Here is an 18,647-nt window from a genome sequence, read left to right as displayed (position 1 = left end):
AGTTGATAAGCCACGCTACGGTGCAGAAAACATGAAGCTGCTCTGCTTGATATGCTGTACTTCTTATAGAAAATTTTCTATTATTTAGAATATCACGGATGGTCTTTTAAAGTAGGTCTATGATTGTTAATACAAATTCAGGGTGTCTAAGTGACGTATGAAATTAGTGATTATAGGCCAAAATTGATTGAAACAAAAAAAACAATGAGATATTTTAAGTGTAAACTTTTTTTTGGTGAACAATATGAACAGCAGAAGAAGAAGATTGAATACATTCATTATTTATAACATGGGCTAGGTCAAAAGTTCGCATAATGATAAAAATCGGTCGGAGGGCCAAAGTGAACACCGATGGCCGCACTCAAACTTTAATGTTCCAGTGAGCTTCCAAAAACCTCCAATCACTGCTTTTACATCACCTTTATTCTCAGTTTTAATGTTACTTTTTACATATTATTGGTGTCGGGCCGTAAAAAAACAAGGTGCTTTCTAGCCAATTTTGATTGGCGGGCCGCAAACATACGGTTTTTTAATTCATTGTCGCGGGCCATAAAAAAAATCGCTGACGGTCCGCATACGGCCCACGGGCCACACTTTGCCCACCTGAGAGCTAGGTTAAGAGCTAGAATTAATAGTGACCAATGACTAATTTGTGAAAGAATTTCAACCAAAACTAAATTGACAATCAAACAACTACTGTACCACCACAATAAAGTTATAAGGCGACACTCAAACTTTTATTATAATTTTAGTTATATAATAAAGCAGATAATTTCATTATTGTTTCTTTAATGCGGTATCTAATATTACAGATCTAAGCATACGGAATGTAACTCATACATTGCAATTGTTTGCCACTTTGCATTGTGGGTTCGAAGTGATATCATTATGTATCATTCGTATACTTAACTTCTCCAAAGGCTTGAAATGAGTTAAAATATAAATGACACATAAAATCTTATATTTTCATTGACCTGCAATTTATCTAAATGTACACACATGTAATATCTTTCTACTATTTAGCGAAGAACAGTTGCGGCGAAAAATCGATGACATAATTATGGGTTCTCACTATTGGATGGTTTTTTTCCAGACTCCTTTCCACTTTCGGTTATTATCGAATTTGAAGAAGACAGCCTCTTCCTATATCCTTTGACCACAAGGACAAGAAATATTACAAAGGCAAAGGCAACAAGTAAAGTGATAGTAAGGAGTGCTATCACAACTGTTGAAACGGTCGATTGGGATTTGTCCTGTGTGGGCTCGTCTTTCAGGTCATCAGCGATGCCTCTTACAGAATCAGTAACTTCAGGCGCCCCTGTAAAATAACACCAATAATAATAGTAATAATAATAATAATAAAAATAATAATAATAATAATAATAATAATAAAAGGAATTGGTATCAAATTAGTATAATTGGCATATGGTTGATATAGTAGCCCATATTTATGATTCTACACTTTGATATTCCACATATTTTTGTGATGGAGAAGGAGGGGGGTGTGGGGAGGGTGATACCAAAGCTTCAACAGATAAACTAATTGATTTATTTATACAGAATTTCACTATAGGTTAGTTAGGTTTTATCAACACTTTCACATATGAAACAATTATCACTTTTATTGTTTACCATTAAAACTGGTTTCTTAACATAAACTAGAAAGTAAAAGAAAAATAAATGGCATAAAAATCATATTTTCAAAATTATTAATAACTGTCGATATTGCAGAAAGCTTGGCATATCATGAACAACTATTACATTTATTTTTTACTAACATATTCACCAGTCAATAATAATTTGATAAAAAAAAAAACACCGTAATTTTTTTAGCTGATTAATAACAATTGTGTGTATTTAGAGGTTTGTTGGAAGTCGGCTGCTCTACTTCACCAGTCTGAGCGAGAGCACGTGATGTTGCAGTCTGACAGACAAAACTATGATGACCCAGCTTAAAATCTTCTATCTTATTATAATGCTTGTGATTGACATTGAATGATAGTCTTGTCTGGGTTAATCTTACCTGTAGGACATTCGCCATCTTGAACTTGTATATCATCCAATGCAAGAAAACCATCATCCTCACGCCCGATCACGCCTTCAAACACAATCTAAAAGTTCGTGGACACAAATATGTAATCCTGAATTTGTTTTTCTATTTGTCATGATAAATTTCAACAGCTAAGCTAGGAATGCTTTTCAGTTTTGAATATATAGGCCTACAGTATATAATATATTAATATATTATATATATATATATATATATAATATTAGAATATATTAATATATTATATATATACAAATACATATAATATATAATGTAATATATTAATATATATATATATATACATATACATATACATACATATATATGCCAATTATACAAGCCAATTTGTTTGCTTAGGAAGTATGAGAAGATATCCCTACGCTTCATTAAAGCTGAATTGGATTATCATCTTTTACACAATTATATATATTGTAACGTTCGGAATGGTTGATGAAAGGTTGATGATTTCTGAATAGATTATGTCTTCTGTAAGCTTACAACATGCAGGTGATAAATTCCACTCAGTGGCAGAGATTTGAATAAAATGAATACCTACATTGAAAGGCTCTGCATGAGGTGGTACATGTACGGCTTTGGTGGTCCAACTCAACACATCTTCACCCGTAAGTTGGTTGATAAAGTTTTCTTCTCCAGAATCTTTTCTGCTGTAGATATTGATGATGAAATCATTTGTTGCAACATACGAGAACACCAAACAATAGTTGTTGTTGGCGGCGACAGTGGGCGTCATTATTATGACATGTTCACCAGCTCTTAGTTCTGAAGCATCAGCAAATATGAATGATTTTTTGCCTGTAATTATTAAAGCAGAAAATATTAATATTCATCATCATCATGAATTAATTCCATTTCCATCTATGCATAACCATGTACAACATCCAAACATGGAAATACGGAAATCTCAGTAATGTTAGCTTATATTGGCACTGTACTAGCTTATCATTATTATACCGGTACCAAACTACTTAAATCCAATCTACAGTGTATTTCTACTTCGTCATGAGTTATTTACAAAACAAATGAAAAGGCAATCTGAAAAACAAAAACTTTGGATATATACCTTTTGACATGTTGACTCTAGGGTCATCATTTTCAATTGTAGGATCAAATTTTACTGAAGAGGCGTTAAAGTAATTCCATTCAGCACCGCTTCCTTCTTCGCCAAAGTCTTGAAAGCCACACTCATTGGCGCCATTTTCAAAATCACAGATCGTCTTATTTACTGGAGGAGGGTCCCTTGGCTTGGGAGGGGGTTCACATGACTTTAAAACGAGTTTGATATCATCAATAGCAATATCTCCTTTATATCCATATCCAACCGTCCCTTTGAAATGAATCTAGAAATAATAGTTAAAAATTAAGTTGTTAATTTAAAAAACTTTTTCAGAGGAATATACCCTTAAACCAACATGCCTACAGAAAAACAGACACAGCTGTAAAGTAGCAAAAGGTGTTCAAAATATCATCAGTAAGTAAATTCTTTTTTACAAAATCTTTTAAGTAATTAATTCATTATTGAAAATACCAACGAAGTCGGATATGAACTTGAATGGATATTAGAAACGCCAAAATGAAATGTTTTACATAAAATTTGTTTTTCATTTGTACCTTGCTGGTGTGTTCAATAAAGTCTCTATGTCCATCTTTATAGTTTGTGTTTAACGGCACTTCAGCCTTCAGCCATCGTTTGCTACGTTGCCCCTGTTTCCGCCATAACAATTTGTAGCCGGTGTAGCTAGGCATAGCTGGCTGGCTTCTGTACACTTCAAGTGTACCTGTATCTTCACCAAACATGTTGTACCAGAATTCGAGACAAACAGAAGTGTTGATGGGTAGAACAAGTGGGCTCTCAAGAATCGCAACTTCTCCAGGTTTTCGTGGTGGCGATGTCTCAATGTACATGTAGTTACCTACGAACATAAGGAACATTTATCACATCAAAAATTCAAGGAAAGGGAAATTCAAATGTTTACCAATTCCCAAGATGTTTTCACTCAGGTGTACGCATTTAAATGTTATGGAAGTGGTCAGGACATGTTAGCAGAATGTCAGACAACAGATGGACAATATCAGTAAGAGAATGGAAACCCGTGGATGGCAAAAGGAACAGGGTAAAGGATGGAGAGATGAGATCGATAAGTATAGGAGAAGAGTAAATTGGAGAAACACAACAAGAGAGAGAATGATTTGGCGTCAATATGCTGAGGTTTTCGTCCTGCAGAGGGCCGACAATAGCTGATGATAATTGAAAGTCCCCATTTACCCTAATATAATAATTAAAAAATAAGCACATAGCTAACTAAAATGAATGATTATTATTTATTATAATTACTATTAAAAGTTTTATTTTTGGTTAATATTATTCATACAATTAAGTTTCGTTATATTTTTAATGGCAACAATAAGACCAGGAAGAGGAGCCAAGAAAAAACCCCAGTTCAAGTTACCCTTTACTCGTAATCTCTAATTAGTTATATACAATTTTATTCTACTACTCCGACGGTGGAGACACGTAAGACGCAGGGAGCAGACGTATGTGGGAAACCGTGTTATGAAGTTGAAGGTTGACCAGAAAGAGAGGGAGGCCAAAAACGGAGGTGGAGTGACTCTGTCAGAAAGCAACGGCGTTTGATTTGATTTATTAGATATCAACAGAACAACATCACAAAAACCGGAAAAAAAATACAGAGAAGTAAAAATGAGAAAACAAGCAAGTCATCAATGTTGATATCTGGGATAACACTCTAAATCCCAACACAAGATTTATTTTCCGAGGGATCCTTGATTGACAGATGAGGATAGCATTAGACTGGAATATGTGGAGGACGGGAACCCGCACCGGCGACCCCATTTAGAAGTGGGAATAAAGCCTGAAGTGGAAGAAGATTATATTGTACAGTACTACTATTTTAGAGCAAATGGACTGCAAATTCATTCAAAAGGTGGTCTATGATTTGAAACTATTATAGAAATCCTAACAAAAGAACAACGTAAATAATACTTTACCTTCTTTAGCGTCACTCAATTCGAACGTATGGTCAGTATTTGGTCCAGTATCGTAGGTCTTTGTCATGCCAGCATTTTTCTGCCATTGAAAGTCACGCGGGTACTTTCCTTTATCTTTAGGCACTGAATATCCGCAATTGTTTTTTTCGAAGTCGCAATCCACTGTCGACTTCCATTCTTGTTCAATTACTAATAAATAAAGTATTCATACGAGTCTTACATTATTATATATCATAGTAGTGGCATACGTCATAAAAATGTCCCATACACTCATTAATAACCGTAAATAATAAAATGTACATTATTTACATAACGTAACCACATTTTCGAGATTGAAGCACTCGGGAGAATTGGTTTGAGTACATCAGAGATATCGAGGAATCAGAAATTCGCTAAATTAACCAGTAAGTGTAATGCATTAAATTGTGCAAAACATTAATATTAATATATTATTATCATACTAGTTTATATCAAATATTATCATAAATTAAAAAGAAACTACTGTTCTTACTATCATTGTAAAAATTGTTTAGGATGTCTGTCTATCAATATTTTTTTTAATTACATTACTGCCATTGACTGGAAACTAATATATACTGATACGTAATAAATGAAATGAAATAAAACTACAAATATGAATAAACTACAGAATACCTTTAGAACACTTCTGCCTAAGAATTATGACGTCATCAATGGCAATTGCCGCTTCTTGATAGGGCTTCGGGATAGGTTCAAATACAACCTGTAATAAACATTATTATGATTGTCTTAAAAGAGGAACTTTGGAGTTAAAATTTCTAATTAAAGATATGTAGTAGGATTGATTACGACCTCACTGATGAGATTTTCACAACCTCTTTAAAGCTGTCTGTATATAGTCATGATGTGATTTCATCATGACCATATAGGGATATTACATGTTTTGTCAAATAAAATTTGATAGTCTGGACAGAGATTTAGTTCCGTAGTAACAAACGAGAGTTTCAAAGTGAGTTCACACTCAATCACTCACTCACTCACTCATTCAAGTTACACGGTGTTGACTCAAGCACAGGGAAGTTGCTGAAATGTACGTGTAAATTTCAAAGGATCGCGTTCGACAACTTGGGGCGAAAAATATATTAAACATTAGCAAGTCTTATGTGGAATAAACCGATTCTGTACAGATTAGACCCACATTACATTTTGGAATCTTCACCGTTGCGTAGGTACTGTAGTTAATTTAAGGATTGTTTGGTTCTTTTTTCTTAACTACACACATGAAATATTGTCGATTTCTTTGAAATGTCTACCAAGCAAGTGGTCAAATTCACCTGAACTAACTATTAATATAGTATTACATTTTTGTATTTCTCCGTTATATTTATGATTGTCCTCATAGATATAAAAAACTTCAAAAGTGTTAGGCATATTTTAATCCACAAATTATTTTTTCCATTCAGTCAATTCACATGCTTGATTCGTCAATCAAAGCTGGTATTGGTTAGCAGAAATCCAAATGTTTATTGTTCAAGCAACCATTTTAGAATGAATCTTATAAAAAAAAATCCCGAAAAAACAAAATACTTACAGAAAAATCTTCTTCAGTTGGCATAATATCAACACTAGCCTTAATCCACTGGGAAGCATCAACAGACCTACCATATGTTCTCCATATCGGATCTCCGTGGAGGCGACCAAGGGATGCATCTTCGACGTAAACATTCAGCATATTTGTTTTGTACGAATCCATGTAAAAATAAAACTGCAGACAGCGTTTACTTCCGGTTTGTTTGACTAGTGGGGTACGCAGGAGTCTACGATCTTCACCATGATAGTTTCTTCCAAATGATATGAAGAAATAGTGACCTGAAAGCAAATAATCCCAACTGGTGAGTATAGGCAGGGTGAAATGAGTAAAAAAAAACGACAAAAGCAGAGGATTCTTTACAAAAATACTGTATAGGCCTATATATATTTCTCTATTGAGTTTCAATGTATAATTTTACATACTGGGTATTGGAGTAAATTTTAGGTTATATGCCTTGTGAATAATAATCCCATGTGTACTGTAAACTAATTTATCCATTCAGTCCAATTAATTATTTATATTGAATGAAATATATTTTTTCCATTTATTGAAATTAATAGCTTCTATTTTTGACTATTTTAATATAATATATCAACAAATTATATATACAGTGTATGATAAATTTTATTATATATTTTATTGATATGTTGGAGTTTTGCATTGGCACTATCTACTGTGTGTGTTAGGGAAACCAACCTTAGTTTTCGTGAATTCGTTCTCAACAGGGATTGGTGTCTTACAACTTTGAAAGTATGATTCAATAACAATACAAATAATTATAACAGCAACAATACATACAATGAAAATGATAACGATAATGATAATGATAGGATGACAATTTAATAAGAATAATGACTGTAAATTAAACATATATTACCTGAGGGTGTTCCAAAGGTGTGGTCGTATGATGGTAGTAGTCTATTATGCACGTCTTTATTGGATATCTGCCACGCGTAGTCTTCGGCGTCGCTGACAACAAATCGACAATCTTTTTCAAAGTCACATGCAAGTTTCTCGACAGGGATAGCGTCTGTTGGTTTGAAATATACGGTCTTGAATAGTATGTAATAATTTGTCAGTGACATTGAAAAGTGATCTGGTCGTAAGAATATCAACATAGGCCTAAATTGAACATAGGTCTATGCAAAAAAAATCTTTAATTAAAAAAAATGTTTAATTATGCAGAGATCTAATATCAGCCCTCATGTTTAACGACCCTAAATGTTACGATTTCGCCTATCCAGGATTTTGACAGCCCATAATGTTCACGGTCAATAAGGCACGCATAAAAAGACATGATATTGAACACAAACGTGGACTTAGAAGACGAGCATTTAAAATGTAAGGTATTAATTAACTACGGTACCAACTACAGCGCTACAGTGACATATCTAGCTAGAGGTGCGCGCGGAGGGGAAAAGGTTGAGGACAACGCCTGGAACTTCCCCCCACCCACCCAATTGGAAATGTAGCAAAAATGATCGCCCCCTCACTTCATATAATCATCGAGGCTCACACTTCACATTGCCCCATACCCCCACCATCTCGAACTCCTAGATACACCACTGTAGCTGTATGACAATATATAGCGCTGTTGTTATTTCACAGTTTCTTCGTTTAATGTATTCAACCTAATAAAAACGAAAAAATGATTTTTTTTTCCGCTAAAGTGAATCTTTAAACACCTACCTGGACATCTTCCGGGCATTACCTTGATGTCGTCCAGAGCAACAAAGTTATGATACGATGAATATTCTCCTTTGAACATCACCTGAAACAATGCAGAATCACTATCGTCATTGCAAAGTAATTTAATGACGTCACAAATAATTGCAACGACGATGTTACTGATGACACAATTTGTTATATTTGAATTGAATTATAAAATCAATACGAAGCGACATCATTTATAACACAAGCACATAACTAAAAAGTTACACAATTGATTGAACTACATTCAAAACTTCTTAAAAAATAATTTCACGACCTTCACAATTTGATATTGCACGACACTTACACACATAAATACATATAGGCCTATGTACAATATATATATATATATATATATAAGAGACAGATATATATATATATATACCTATAACTAACATAATCTGAAATTGATATTAACTACATGTAAAGCAGGTTGTTTTCTTAATCTTAGCTATAGGCCTAATTTGATCTTTAGGCCTATCTTCACAATGGATTTGCTAACTGCATATCAAAACTAATTTGTTCTCAACTATACTTTACATTCACTACGCTGCACTTAAACTAGGTTAATATTTTAAATTAACAATATAGTTAAGGAACGAAATGTATTATCTAAAGTTAAAAAGTGGCTTTTAACATAATACAAGGAATTGGTTTGTTTTTATATTTTCCCAAAAAAACAAGCTGACCATATTATTTTTGAGATTTTGGTTAATTGGGCTTAGGTAACATCAGCATTTTTGGCCACATACGGCAGTCTATAATAATCTCGGGTAACAACATAAACACAAGTGTACACTCTGTTGCAAAATACTACGATATTCTTCTATAATAATGTTTACACAATGTCACCATATTTACAAGATCAGGTCTACGCCTCAAATTATGCGTATCGCACTTTGTATCTACGTGTACGCCTTAAAGAGCCTAAAATGTACACGTTGTTTTCGCAGAGGGCAGATGACGAAACCATTATCAATTTGTTAATGTTACTCGTTAGGCCTATAATGTGGCAAGGTCTATTTGTTGAGTCAATAATATACAAATACAGAATAATTGGAATATGAAAATGAATTATTACCGTGAAAGAGTCGGTTGTATTGACAATCATAGGAATTTGTATACTTCTCCAAAGCGGTGATAACTCTTTCTTTAATGCGATGATGTCCATATATTCTGATGCCTTCTTTTTGACACTGACACGAAGATTGGCGCCTTTTATTATGTAAGAGAAAGTCAAACAATGTTCTGGTGCCGGCATCACTGGAGGCGATACCAAAAGAGTATGGCTATTATAGGAAATTTGATCGCAGTACAGAAACGAGTTGTATTCTGAAAAATATAAGACGTTTTTTAATTCATTTTCTTCTTGGAACTGGTGTTGAACTGGATAGTCGCAATTCAACTTAGGCTACAATTCACATACAGGCGAGTCGAAGTTCACTGAACTACGACTAAGTTAATAAGTAATAATAAGTATAAGTATAAAAGTATAATAAGTTCGATAATGAAGTTATCCAGTGACTGCTGCCACGGAAGGACAACACACAGATCAATGACAAAACATAAAAAGCAGATGAATTATTAACGAAGATTATTAACCCACCGTCTGTCATTATTATTTCCTTGTAATGTTAAGATGTTAAATATACAAGTCGGTCATATATGTCTATGCTAGACAAGAAAATTCAGTCAGAAATCGAAGTGCTCGCAAAATAGTTTTATAATAGTGGAATGGAGAAATTTTAAACCGGGTTCAAATTATACTTGTATATTTAAGAATATGATTATGAAGACCAATCTCTGTGTTAATTTCTGTAGTTAAGTTGTTCTGTAGTTATATTGTTCTGTAGTTAAGTATTTTTCCCCCTGAAAAGTCGCACCTCCTTACTTGAGGTAGGGCCGGCAACTTAGCAGTGCACGGTAGGGGAGCCATAGGCTTATCCTTGGTGGAAGCTACCGGAACTGACGCCGAGGTACCTGCGTGTACACGGTAGTGATCGCGACGCTATCTCAAAATCGGGGGTGGCACTCCAACACCCCCCCCCCCTTCGCGTTCTTTTGTCTTTGTTTCTTGTGGCTTCATAAGCTATATAAATATATGACCATTGACCATTGGCCATAGTAGTGCTCAGTTTTCCATCATCTTTTAAAAAATACCGACTTACCTGACATCAGACTTGGTGGAAACTTAGCTGTTTTTATAGTTTCCTCCGATGACTTATAATCAAAATACATCCAACTTCGGTAACGCGGGTCACTTGTGAAACCGCATTCATCTATACCAGCCTCTGCATCACAATCAATACTTTTTCTGGCCTGGGGTTGTACTGAATTGCAGTCTTGATTTAGAAGCTTAACATCGTCAATAGCTATATCTCCTCTGTATCCTTTGCCTAAAGTAGAGTCGAACGCCACTTGGAAATCAAAATCGACGTAGGTTTTGTCCCCGGAGTACGAAGTCCTTAAAAAGTTCACGTCAACCTTGGCTAGTTTCCATTCAGGACCCTGATTTCCAGACATATACCATAGCGATGAACTGCTTGGATTGTGCCGGTATACATTAAGAGATCCTATGTCCTCTCCGTTCATGTTGTACCAAAACTGAAGGCACATTGGCCCATCAACATAATTGATGTACGGTGACACGAGCCTAGCCCTACTACCATGAAAATTAGGAGGTGATGATTCCATATACATGTAGTGACCTACAAAATAGAGCAAAATAGAAGAAAACGAATTACTATAGTTTAAATTGAATAAACTTGAGAAAATTACAAAGAAAAAAATACAAAAACAAAACCCAGAAAAATAATTGTATAATAATGATGATGATTACAAAGGCGGTGATGGTTATCATAATCATGATAACAGTAATAAAATAATAATAATAATAATAATAATAATAATAATAATAATAATAATAATAACAACAATAATAGGCCTAATAATAATAATAATAATAATAATAATAATAATAATAATAATAATAATAATAATAATAATAATAATAATAATAATGATAATGTTTGATCATCGACTTGGCAGTGCCCCGTGATACCAACATTTCGGTCAAAGAGTATGATCGTAAAATACCGTACTAATATAATAATAATAATAATAATAATAATAATAATAATAATAATAATAATAATAATAATAATAATCAGAATGGTGAAATATTGTGGAGTTAATATTGACATAAAAATATTTACAAACCCTGAGCGGTATTTGTCGTATGATCGTCATGTGGACCAGTGTCTTTAGAAGGCGTCGATCCATTTATTCGTATCCAATTTTCCGAAAATGCATTTGTATAACCACATAGGTCTTCACTTTCAAAGTCACAATCAATAGTGGAAATCCATGGAGCAATCGTCACTAACGAACAGAAAAAGAAAATATGTGTAAGACATATCTGAAGACACATCCCATCACATAGTCTACATATGGTAAAATTATTTGCACAAAAACACAACCAAATAAATTATGGAGCGTTTCTAAAAAAATGTTTAGTTATAATAGCCTAGTTAAGAAACTAATAAATTTAGACATGTATGCATCCCTTTTCCACTGGAAATTGGTTAAGCAACAAATTAAGCTCAAGTAGTTAAAATCACCCCTAATCACCTAACCGACTAGCGCTCCCACACATAAACCCCAACCATAAGCCTCCATCAACCCCCGTGTGAAATTGATAAATGTTTGTTCTGAGTGATTGATATAGGCAAAGATTCTTTACCTGAGGAACATTCCTGGTCGAGAAATACTATGTCATCAATGGCCACATCAACACCATTTCCGGAGCCAGTCACAGCATTAAAGATAACCTTTTTGGTGAACAAAAACGAAACCACACATTTCAGAGCAGATTTTTTGTAATATAGTTCTTATTAATGTAGAAAAAAAAAAACCTCTCCTTGGTAACCGAAGTATTTGTAATCAAATTAATTGAGAATTAAAAAAGGACATGAAATTAGTATTATTAATAATGGTAACAATTTCAAAGCTCATTTAATCGATACTACATTTAAAACCTTTAGGTATTAACAAAGATGTTGAATCTATAACTTAAAACGAATGTAAATGAATTGATCAGGAAGTTGGTGTGAAGGCTGTTGAACTCATAAATTATTGGAAACAAGATCATTATTGAAATATGAATCAATACAGAATCCATGTCTATACGGTACAGATAATAGTATGCTACTCACAGAAAAATCTCCTCCAGTCGGTAGAATATCTATTTCGGCAAGAGTCCACTCACTATAGGCACTCGAGGTGTACTTTGTCCACACTGGATCAGTAGGCATTCCAGCAGATGCCGAATCGTCTATATACACGTTGAGATGAGCCGTACTATACTGGTCGTTCAAGGTGAAATAAAACTGCAAACATTTGGTGTGGTTTCGCTGATACATCATCGGAGTGCGTAAACTAACAATTTTGTTGTTATAATTCCTGGAGGGGTGCATATAATGGCCAGCTATAATATATTTAAAGTAACAATAACAATAATAATAATAATTATTATTAATAACACTAATAATAATAATGTCATTATTAATAACTCTAATAATAATAATGAATCACAATCATAATCATAACAATATTACTACTACTAATCTGTAAATACATTTAGGGAATTCATGTAGTGTTTTACGTGCATTCACTTTCTAGCTCTGGCCAATGGGCGCAGTAACAATGGACAGTGTCAATAAAGCGCCTTGAGACGGTTTCGATCGTGGAAGGCGCTATATAAATATAAAACCATAAACCATAAACCATAAGCCAATGTCCTTGGATATTGTTGCTAGGGTCAGAAGCAGACGTACAAATACGCGCGTTTTTTCTTATTTCTGCTCCAACTATCATAATGGTGGGGCTGAGTTGAATATGGCCCATTGAGTCATTAATCGTATCAATAACTTATTCATTATAACTTCAACAATCCTACCTGTAGTGCCTAAAGTGTGATCTTTGGACGGTAGATATCGGCCATAATGTGAATTCGAATGTGATGTTAACCATTTGTCATATGCGTTCTCCCCAGAAGTTATATCGGACTCGCCAAAATATTGGTTTGTATACATATCAATGCAATCAGTTTCAAAATCGCAATTTGCGTTGTCTATCAAAAGCTCAGGAGTAGTTATCACTGGAGCTGCTGTGGTCAGTACTAAAGAGAAAACACGAGAGAATTAGTTGCGAACATAATAGGCCTAAGTTTCCTAAAATTGTTGTAGAACTGTTTTAATAGAAAATAAACCAAACACAGTGGATGTTAACTTACTGCAAGCATTCGTCGATATTATCCTAATATAATTATATGATATTATGCCTAATAATGATGATGAAGATGATGATGATGATAATGATGATGATGATGATGACGATGATGATTATGATGATAACAATAATCATATATAACAACACAGATAATATTGCCAGTAGTGGCATGACAGTGCAAATCATTTGCCAGGCACACACTACGTCGATCACTTTTGCATAAAAAAAACCGTAATAAAGCTTGGCTAGATCGAGAATTGATTACAACATCAGCCATGGGGCCAATTTTTGCATTATGACCATACGCGCCTCTAAATTTTAAGTAGAGGCCCACACTGTTGACTGTGTTGACTTGTCATCGTATAACATCAAAATGTACCAAAATTGATTTCAGTTTTAACGAAGCCAATGAAGCACGTGTATACGCGCATCCAACTTCCTGTTCGGGTTACTAAACCGGTATTGCAGCAATACTAAATATCGTATAAGATTCAAATACTTACATGTTTCACATGTACCGTCGATAATTTCAACGTCATCAATACAGTGTACGCCGTCACCTTGGCCTCTGACCGACTCAAATCCAATTTTGAAACTTTCAACGTTTGGTGGAACTGGGAAGTAAGCCCTGTGCCAGATATCACTCTGGTCGTCCCCAACATTAAACATCGTCTCTAGTGTGTCCCCGTAGTACATGTATACGTTGATTTCCCCAACTTCATAGCCACTGAGAAAATACCAGAACTTAATGCAATGATCGTCGTCATCTGAACTTGTATTGAAGACAGGCGAGATTACGCGTGATCGATGTCCTGGTAATTTCGGAGTACGTTGTTGATTCATGCAAATATAAAAACCTGTAAACAATAAAGTTTATTACTGTAGTGTAAAGTGAAGTATGGTTAAAACAAGTTCGTTCTTGGTTTTTAAAGGATAAGTATAAAAATAGGAATTTTTCCCCCGAAAATCATTGTACAAAGGGCAAACTAAATGAAAATGAAACTCATTTATGACATTATAGTAATAAAGTTTACATAATCTGTCTTCTTTTAAAGTACCACTCCATCTTCCTTTTATTTTTTTTTTCAATTTCAAGAATTCCTAAACGATTAAAAAAAATGTCTTTCTTTCTCTCTTTCCTAGTTTAGTTGTTTATAGTTTATTGTTACACTCCATCTTCCATTTTTTCTTCAATTTAAAGAATTCCTAAACGATTTTTAAAAACGTGTCCTTAGTATAAATACAATTAAATATTTTTTCTATTTTAATTTGATTTTTTAACTAAGTAATATAGTATAATCTTGAGTTTGATCTAAAATCTTCAATGAATTTCTGTTATTGTGTTGCAACATAAACATAATTTTGAAATTATAAAGAAAATCGGTTGTATTATTAATATTTCATTGTAATTGAACATAACCAAAACCAACTGAACATAATAAATCAGAGAAAATGAATTGTCTGTTATTGCTGCACTATTGACGATGCCTCTTGTCAAGAGACGAAAATTGTCAAGTCGGCACGGTTAAGTCGAAAATGAAAATATGCTTAAAAAATTGACGACTAAAAAAAAATTCAGAAACATAATATATGTTTAACCTTATACTGCACCTGTATACATAAATACGATACTTACCATAATCTTCACCAAAAGTATGGTCTTCGTCTGGTCCATCTCCCGAAGCGCCGTCTTGCGCACTGTATCGTTTCCAATCCAGGTCGTCACTCAGATCTTGCACGTAGCCGCACAATTGTTCGTTTTCAAAATCACACGTAAGTTTTGGATCTAAAGAATCTATTAATACATAAATAAATAAAATACATTATTATTTCACATGCTTTGTGGTCATCCAACCAAAACAAACATTTCTCTTTTTTCTTTGTTGAGAGCACACTACAAATAAGAAAACGGGGCAAATACCAGATAGGAAGGCTGAAACATACCTATCAATAATAAATTTACGAAGTTGAATAATAAGAAGTAAACGATTGGACATTTACTACAAATTTACAGAAAAACAATATATTGACAAGAAATAATGAATCAATGGGAAAATCTTAAATAATATAAAGGAAAGAAAGGTGACATGAAGATTTAAATCTATTTGTCGAATAAAAGAAAACAGATTTTTAAATATTTAAAATATTAAACATCAATTGAATTTGAATACTTACACATGCCGCCAGGACAGACATTATCTGAGATGAGTATATTGTCTATGGATATGGAAATATCTCTCATTTCTCTATCAGCCTCAAACACAATCTATTTAGATAATAATTTAGTTACAATAAATTAATAATAATAATAATAATAATAATAATGATAAAAATAATAATAATAATAATAATAATAATAATAATAATAATAATAATAATCATAATAATAATAATAATAATCGACGACGACGACAAAATGACGATGATAATTAGCAACAACAATAATAATTTTAAAAGTGAGAATGACGATAGTTTAGGCCTACATTAGTTTTCAGTAAAATAAAAACTTCCAATGTTATATTTTTGTTGTAAAATTGTTTTCATTGCTCAGCTACAGGGTTTCTTTTCTGGAAAGACCAATGTTTTGATCCTACCATTTTTTTTCCACACCATATTTTCTAACGTATTTCTGAGACACTCCCTCATAGTACCTTGCAGTGACGGACTTAGTATTTTGCAAGATGCAAACACGCAAACATAAAAGTACATGAATCAGCTTTAACACTTACTCTGAATGAATGGTCACTAGTCAGATCTATCTCTATGGGACGCCAAACGTTCCCCATATCTCCTGTTATTTGCCATATTGGTTGACCAAAGTAGGTTTCGTTGAGGCTTTGATAAATACTGAGTGTTCCCGATCGCCGGCTTCCGAATATGTTGTACCAAAAAGTCAAACATTTTGGGCCGCCTGCACCGACAGACGGATACTGTGGACTCAGAAGTCTTGATATACCAGAAGCGTAGGCATGCATGAAATATCCTGTAAAATAAAAATGGTGATACACGTAACACGTAGAGGTCTCTTTGAATAATCTGCGGCAGATGCAGGTCTTGGCGGTAGGGGATGCGAGTTTGTTACATTTTAACCAGTAAGAAGAGAAATCTGCGATTGCATAAGAAAATATATGTAGACGCCCTCACCAATCAACCATCTTAAGTTTATCAATAATTTTGCTCGAACCAATTCTCATAAATTCTCTGTCTTTAACTATTTTCCAAGGAAAATATTTTGCTCGGGCTGCCACTGGATCTCAAGGATCAACTCGTTTTTAGCTTATATCCCTTTATAAATAACATTAAACTTCATTTTAAAAGTAAATTTTATTCCTTTTTTGCCATTTTATTGCTAATTAATTTTATAAAGTTCTTTTTTTATATATTTATGCGCTGTAAATTGTTCTTAGCTTTTGTAACTTTTACATTTTAAAATGAAATTTTTTAAAAGAGATGGTTTTATATATAGTTATCCATTTTTGTACTCGAATGTTTTATGTGTTATTGTACTGTATGCGCTGCCAGGAGAGGCCCGTGACAGTAACTTTGCGTTGCTTTTGGGCAATCCGGCCAGTCAGCCATACATTTTTTTATTGTTTTTACTGGTGAAATAAATGATAGGATATATGATATGCTAGATATGGCAGCATATTATTTAAATAATATAATCATGAAATTAAGTCCTGTTGAAAACAATCAGGAATTTGTGAGGTTTATTTATGGCTTGGTAATTTTCAGTCCCTTTTGAAAGACCTATAAATGTAACTATTTTAAAATTTATTTGAATCCAGTTTGAACATATTTAGTAACTGAATAATACAAATCCACATCCTATGAACCAATCGTAATTTGTCAGAAATAGAATTTCTGAAAATAATGGAACAAAAAATTATAAAGATAACGGAGGTGAGATTTATAACTCGTTTTCTTGATATAAATTTTGAGTATCAGATGGATTTTAAATGTAAAAATAATTCATTTTTCATCATTATTTATTGCTACGGAAGGGTAACTATCAAGAAGAAGAGTCAAAAACACATTAAAAACAACACTTTGAAATATAATGATGGTATTCAATATGGAAACCAGAAATTTATTTTCTAAAACACATTCTGACATCAAATAAAATGATGGATTTTAAAAACATCTTTTTTTTAACTGATCAGAATCAGATGACTTTTATTTTTAATGGCCAAGAAGTGCCATATGTTCATATTACAGACAGCCAAGAGTTATTAGGAAGCGAATGTGTAAGGGATTTCCCTCCTTTTTACGATTTCCCAATCAATGCACCTAGACACAAATATGAATATTTCCTCATTTTGATACCATAACTTTTCAAAATATGTAACTTAAACACCTTTGCCTCTATAACCTTCGAACTTACTAATTTGATGGCAATAGCTTATTTAAAAAAAAACATTTATTTAAAGAATTTTTTTCAATTGGGCAACTATAACTTTTTATACTTAATTTAATTTTCTACTCATTAGATACTGCAACTTGCTACAAGAATATATATATTTTACTAATTGAACGCTTAAAAGAATAAATGTTTTAATATTTTTACTTCTTAACACCATACTATAATTGAACTTGCTAAAATTATACCATGAAGATAAGTAGTTGACCTAATAATAGTACATGCATATGGATCTTATTTGCAGCCTCCAAGTAGACTACAGTTCAATTTGATGTATCAAGGTTACAGATGATGAATAAAGTACCTATAGCTAGTTCTGAGGTGTTACTTGTTTCTAAGCCAAACTCATTCATTATATCCTCTGTATACAGTATATTCTGATGGACTGGACCAGCAGGGGAGAGGGAGAGAAGCGTGAAGAGTTTAATTCCCCATCAAATTTTCATTTCATCTTATTTCTTTAGGCACGAGTGCCAAGGATATGCCAATAGGTGAATTTAATCACTCTCCTACGTGGCATATCCATTTAACAACAGGGGACTTAATGGACCAGTACACCGGGGTAACCCCCTACTCTTCTCGAA

General features: G+C 33.4%; 1 protein-coding gene across 1 annotated transcript in view; it reads right to left on the bottom strand.

Moving 5' to 3' along the window:
- Positions 1–405: 405 nt before the first annotated feature.
- Positions 406–18,647, bottom strand: part of LOC117109008 (MAM and LDL-receptor class A domain-containing protein 1-like) — a 20,059-nt gene continuing 1,817 nt past the window's right edge. The window contains exons 2-21 of the mRNA XM_033251225.1: positions 16,373–16,626; positions 15,819–15,909; positions 15,280–15,438; positions 14,147–14,500; positions 13,312–13,533; positions 12,569–12,840; positions 12,097–12,184; positions 11,574–11,735; positions 10,523–11,062; positions 9,436–9,686; positions 8,334–8,415; positions 7,522–7,674; positions 6,645–6,922; positions 5,729–5,816; positions 5,075–5,263; positions 3,677–3,978; positions 3,129–3,405; positions 2,604–2,860; positions 2,024–2,111; positions 406–1,318 (exon numbers count right to left, since the gene is read on the bottom strand). Coding sequence (XP_033107116.1) covers positions 1,059–1,318; positions 2,024–2,111; positions 2,604–2,860; positions 3,129–3,405; positions 3,677–3,978; positions 5,075–5,263; positions 5,729–5,816; positions 6,645–6,922; positions 7,522–7,674; positions 8,334–8,415; positions 9,436–9,686; positions 10,523–11,062; positions 11,574–11,735; positions 12,097–12,184; positions 12,569–12,840; positions 13,312–13,533; positions 14,147–14,500; positions 15,280–15,438; positions 15,819–15,909; positions 16,373–16,626 — 4,367 coding nt within the window. The 3' untranslated portion in view covers positions 406–1,058. The remainder of the gene's footprint in view (positions 1,319–2,023; positions 2,112–2,603; positions 2,861–3,128; positions 3,406–3,676; positions 3,979–5,074; positions 5,264–5,728; positions 5,817–6,644; positions 6,923–7,521; positions 7,675–8,333; positions 8,416–9,435; positions 9,687–10,522; positions 11,063–11,573; positions 11,736–12,096; positions 12,185–12,568; positions 12,841–13,311; positions 13,534–14,146; positions 14,501–15,279; positions 15,439–15,818; positions 15,910–16,372; positions 16,627–18,647) is intronic.

Source organism: Anneissia japonica, unplaced genomic scaffold, assembly GCF_011630105.1.
Source record: "Anneissia japonica isolate Jap-2015-1 unplaced genomic scaffold, ASM1163010v1 scaffold26_len2425191_cov177, whole genome shotgun sequence".
In the NCBI taxonomy this organism is placed as follows: Eukaryota; Metazoa; Echinodermata; class Crinoidea; order Comatulida; family Comatulidae; genus Anneissia; species Anneissia japonica.
The sequence above is the reverse complement of the archived record's forward strand: the minus strand, read 5'-3'. Positions and strand labels throughout refer to the sequence as shown.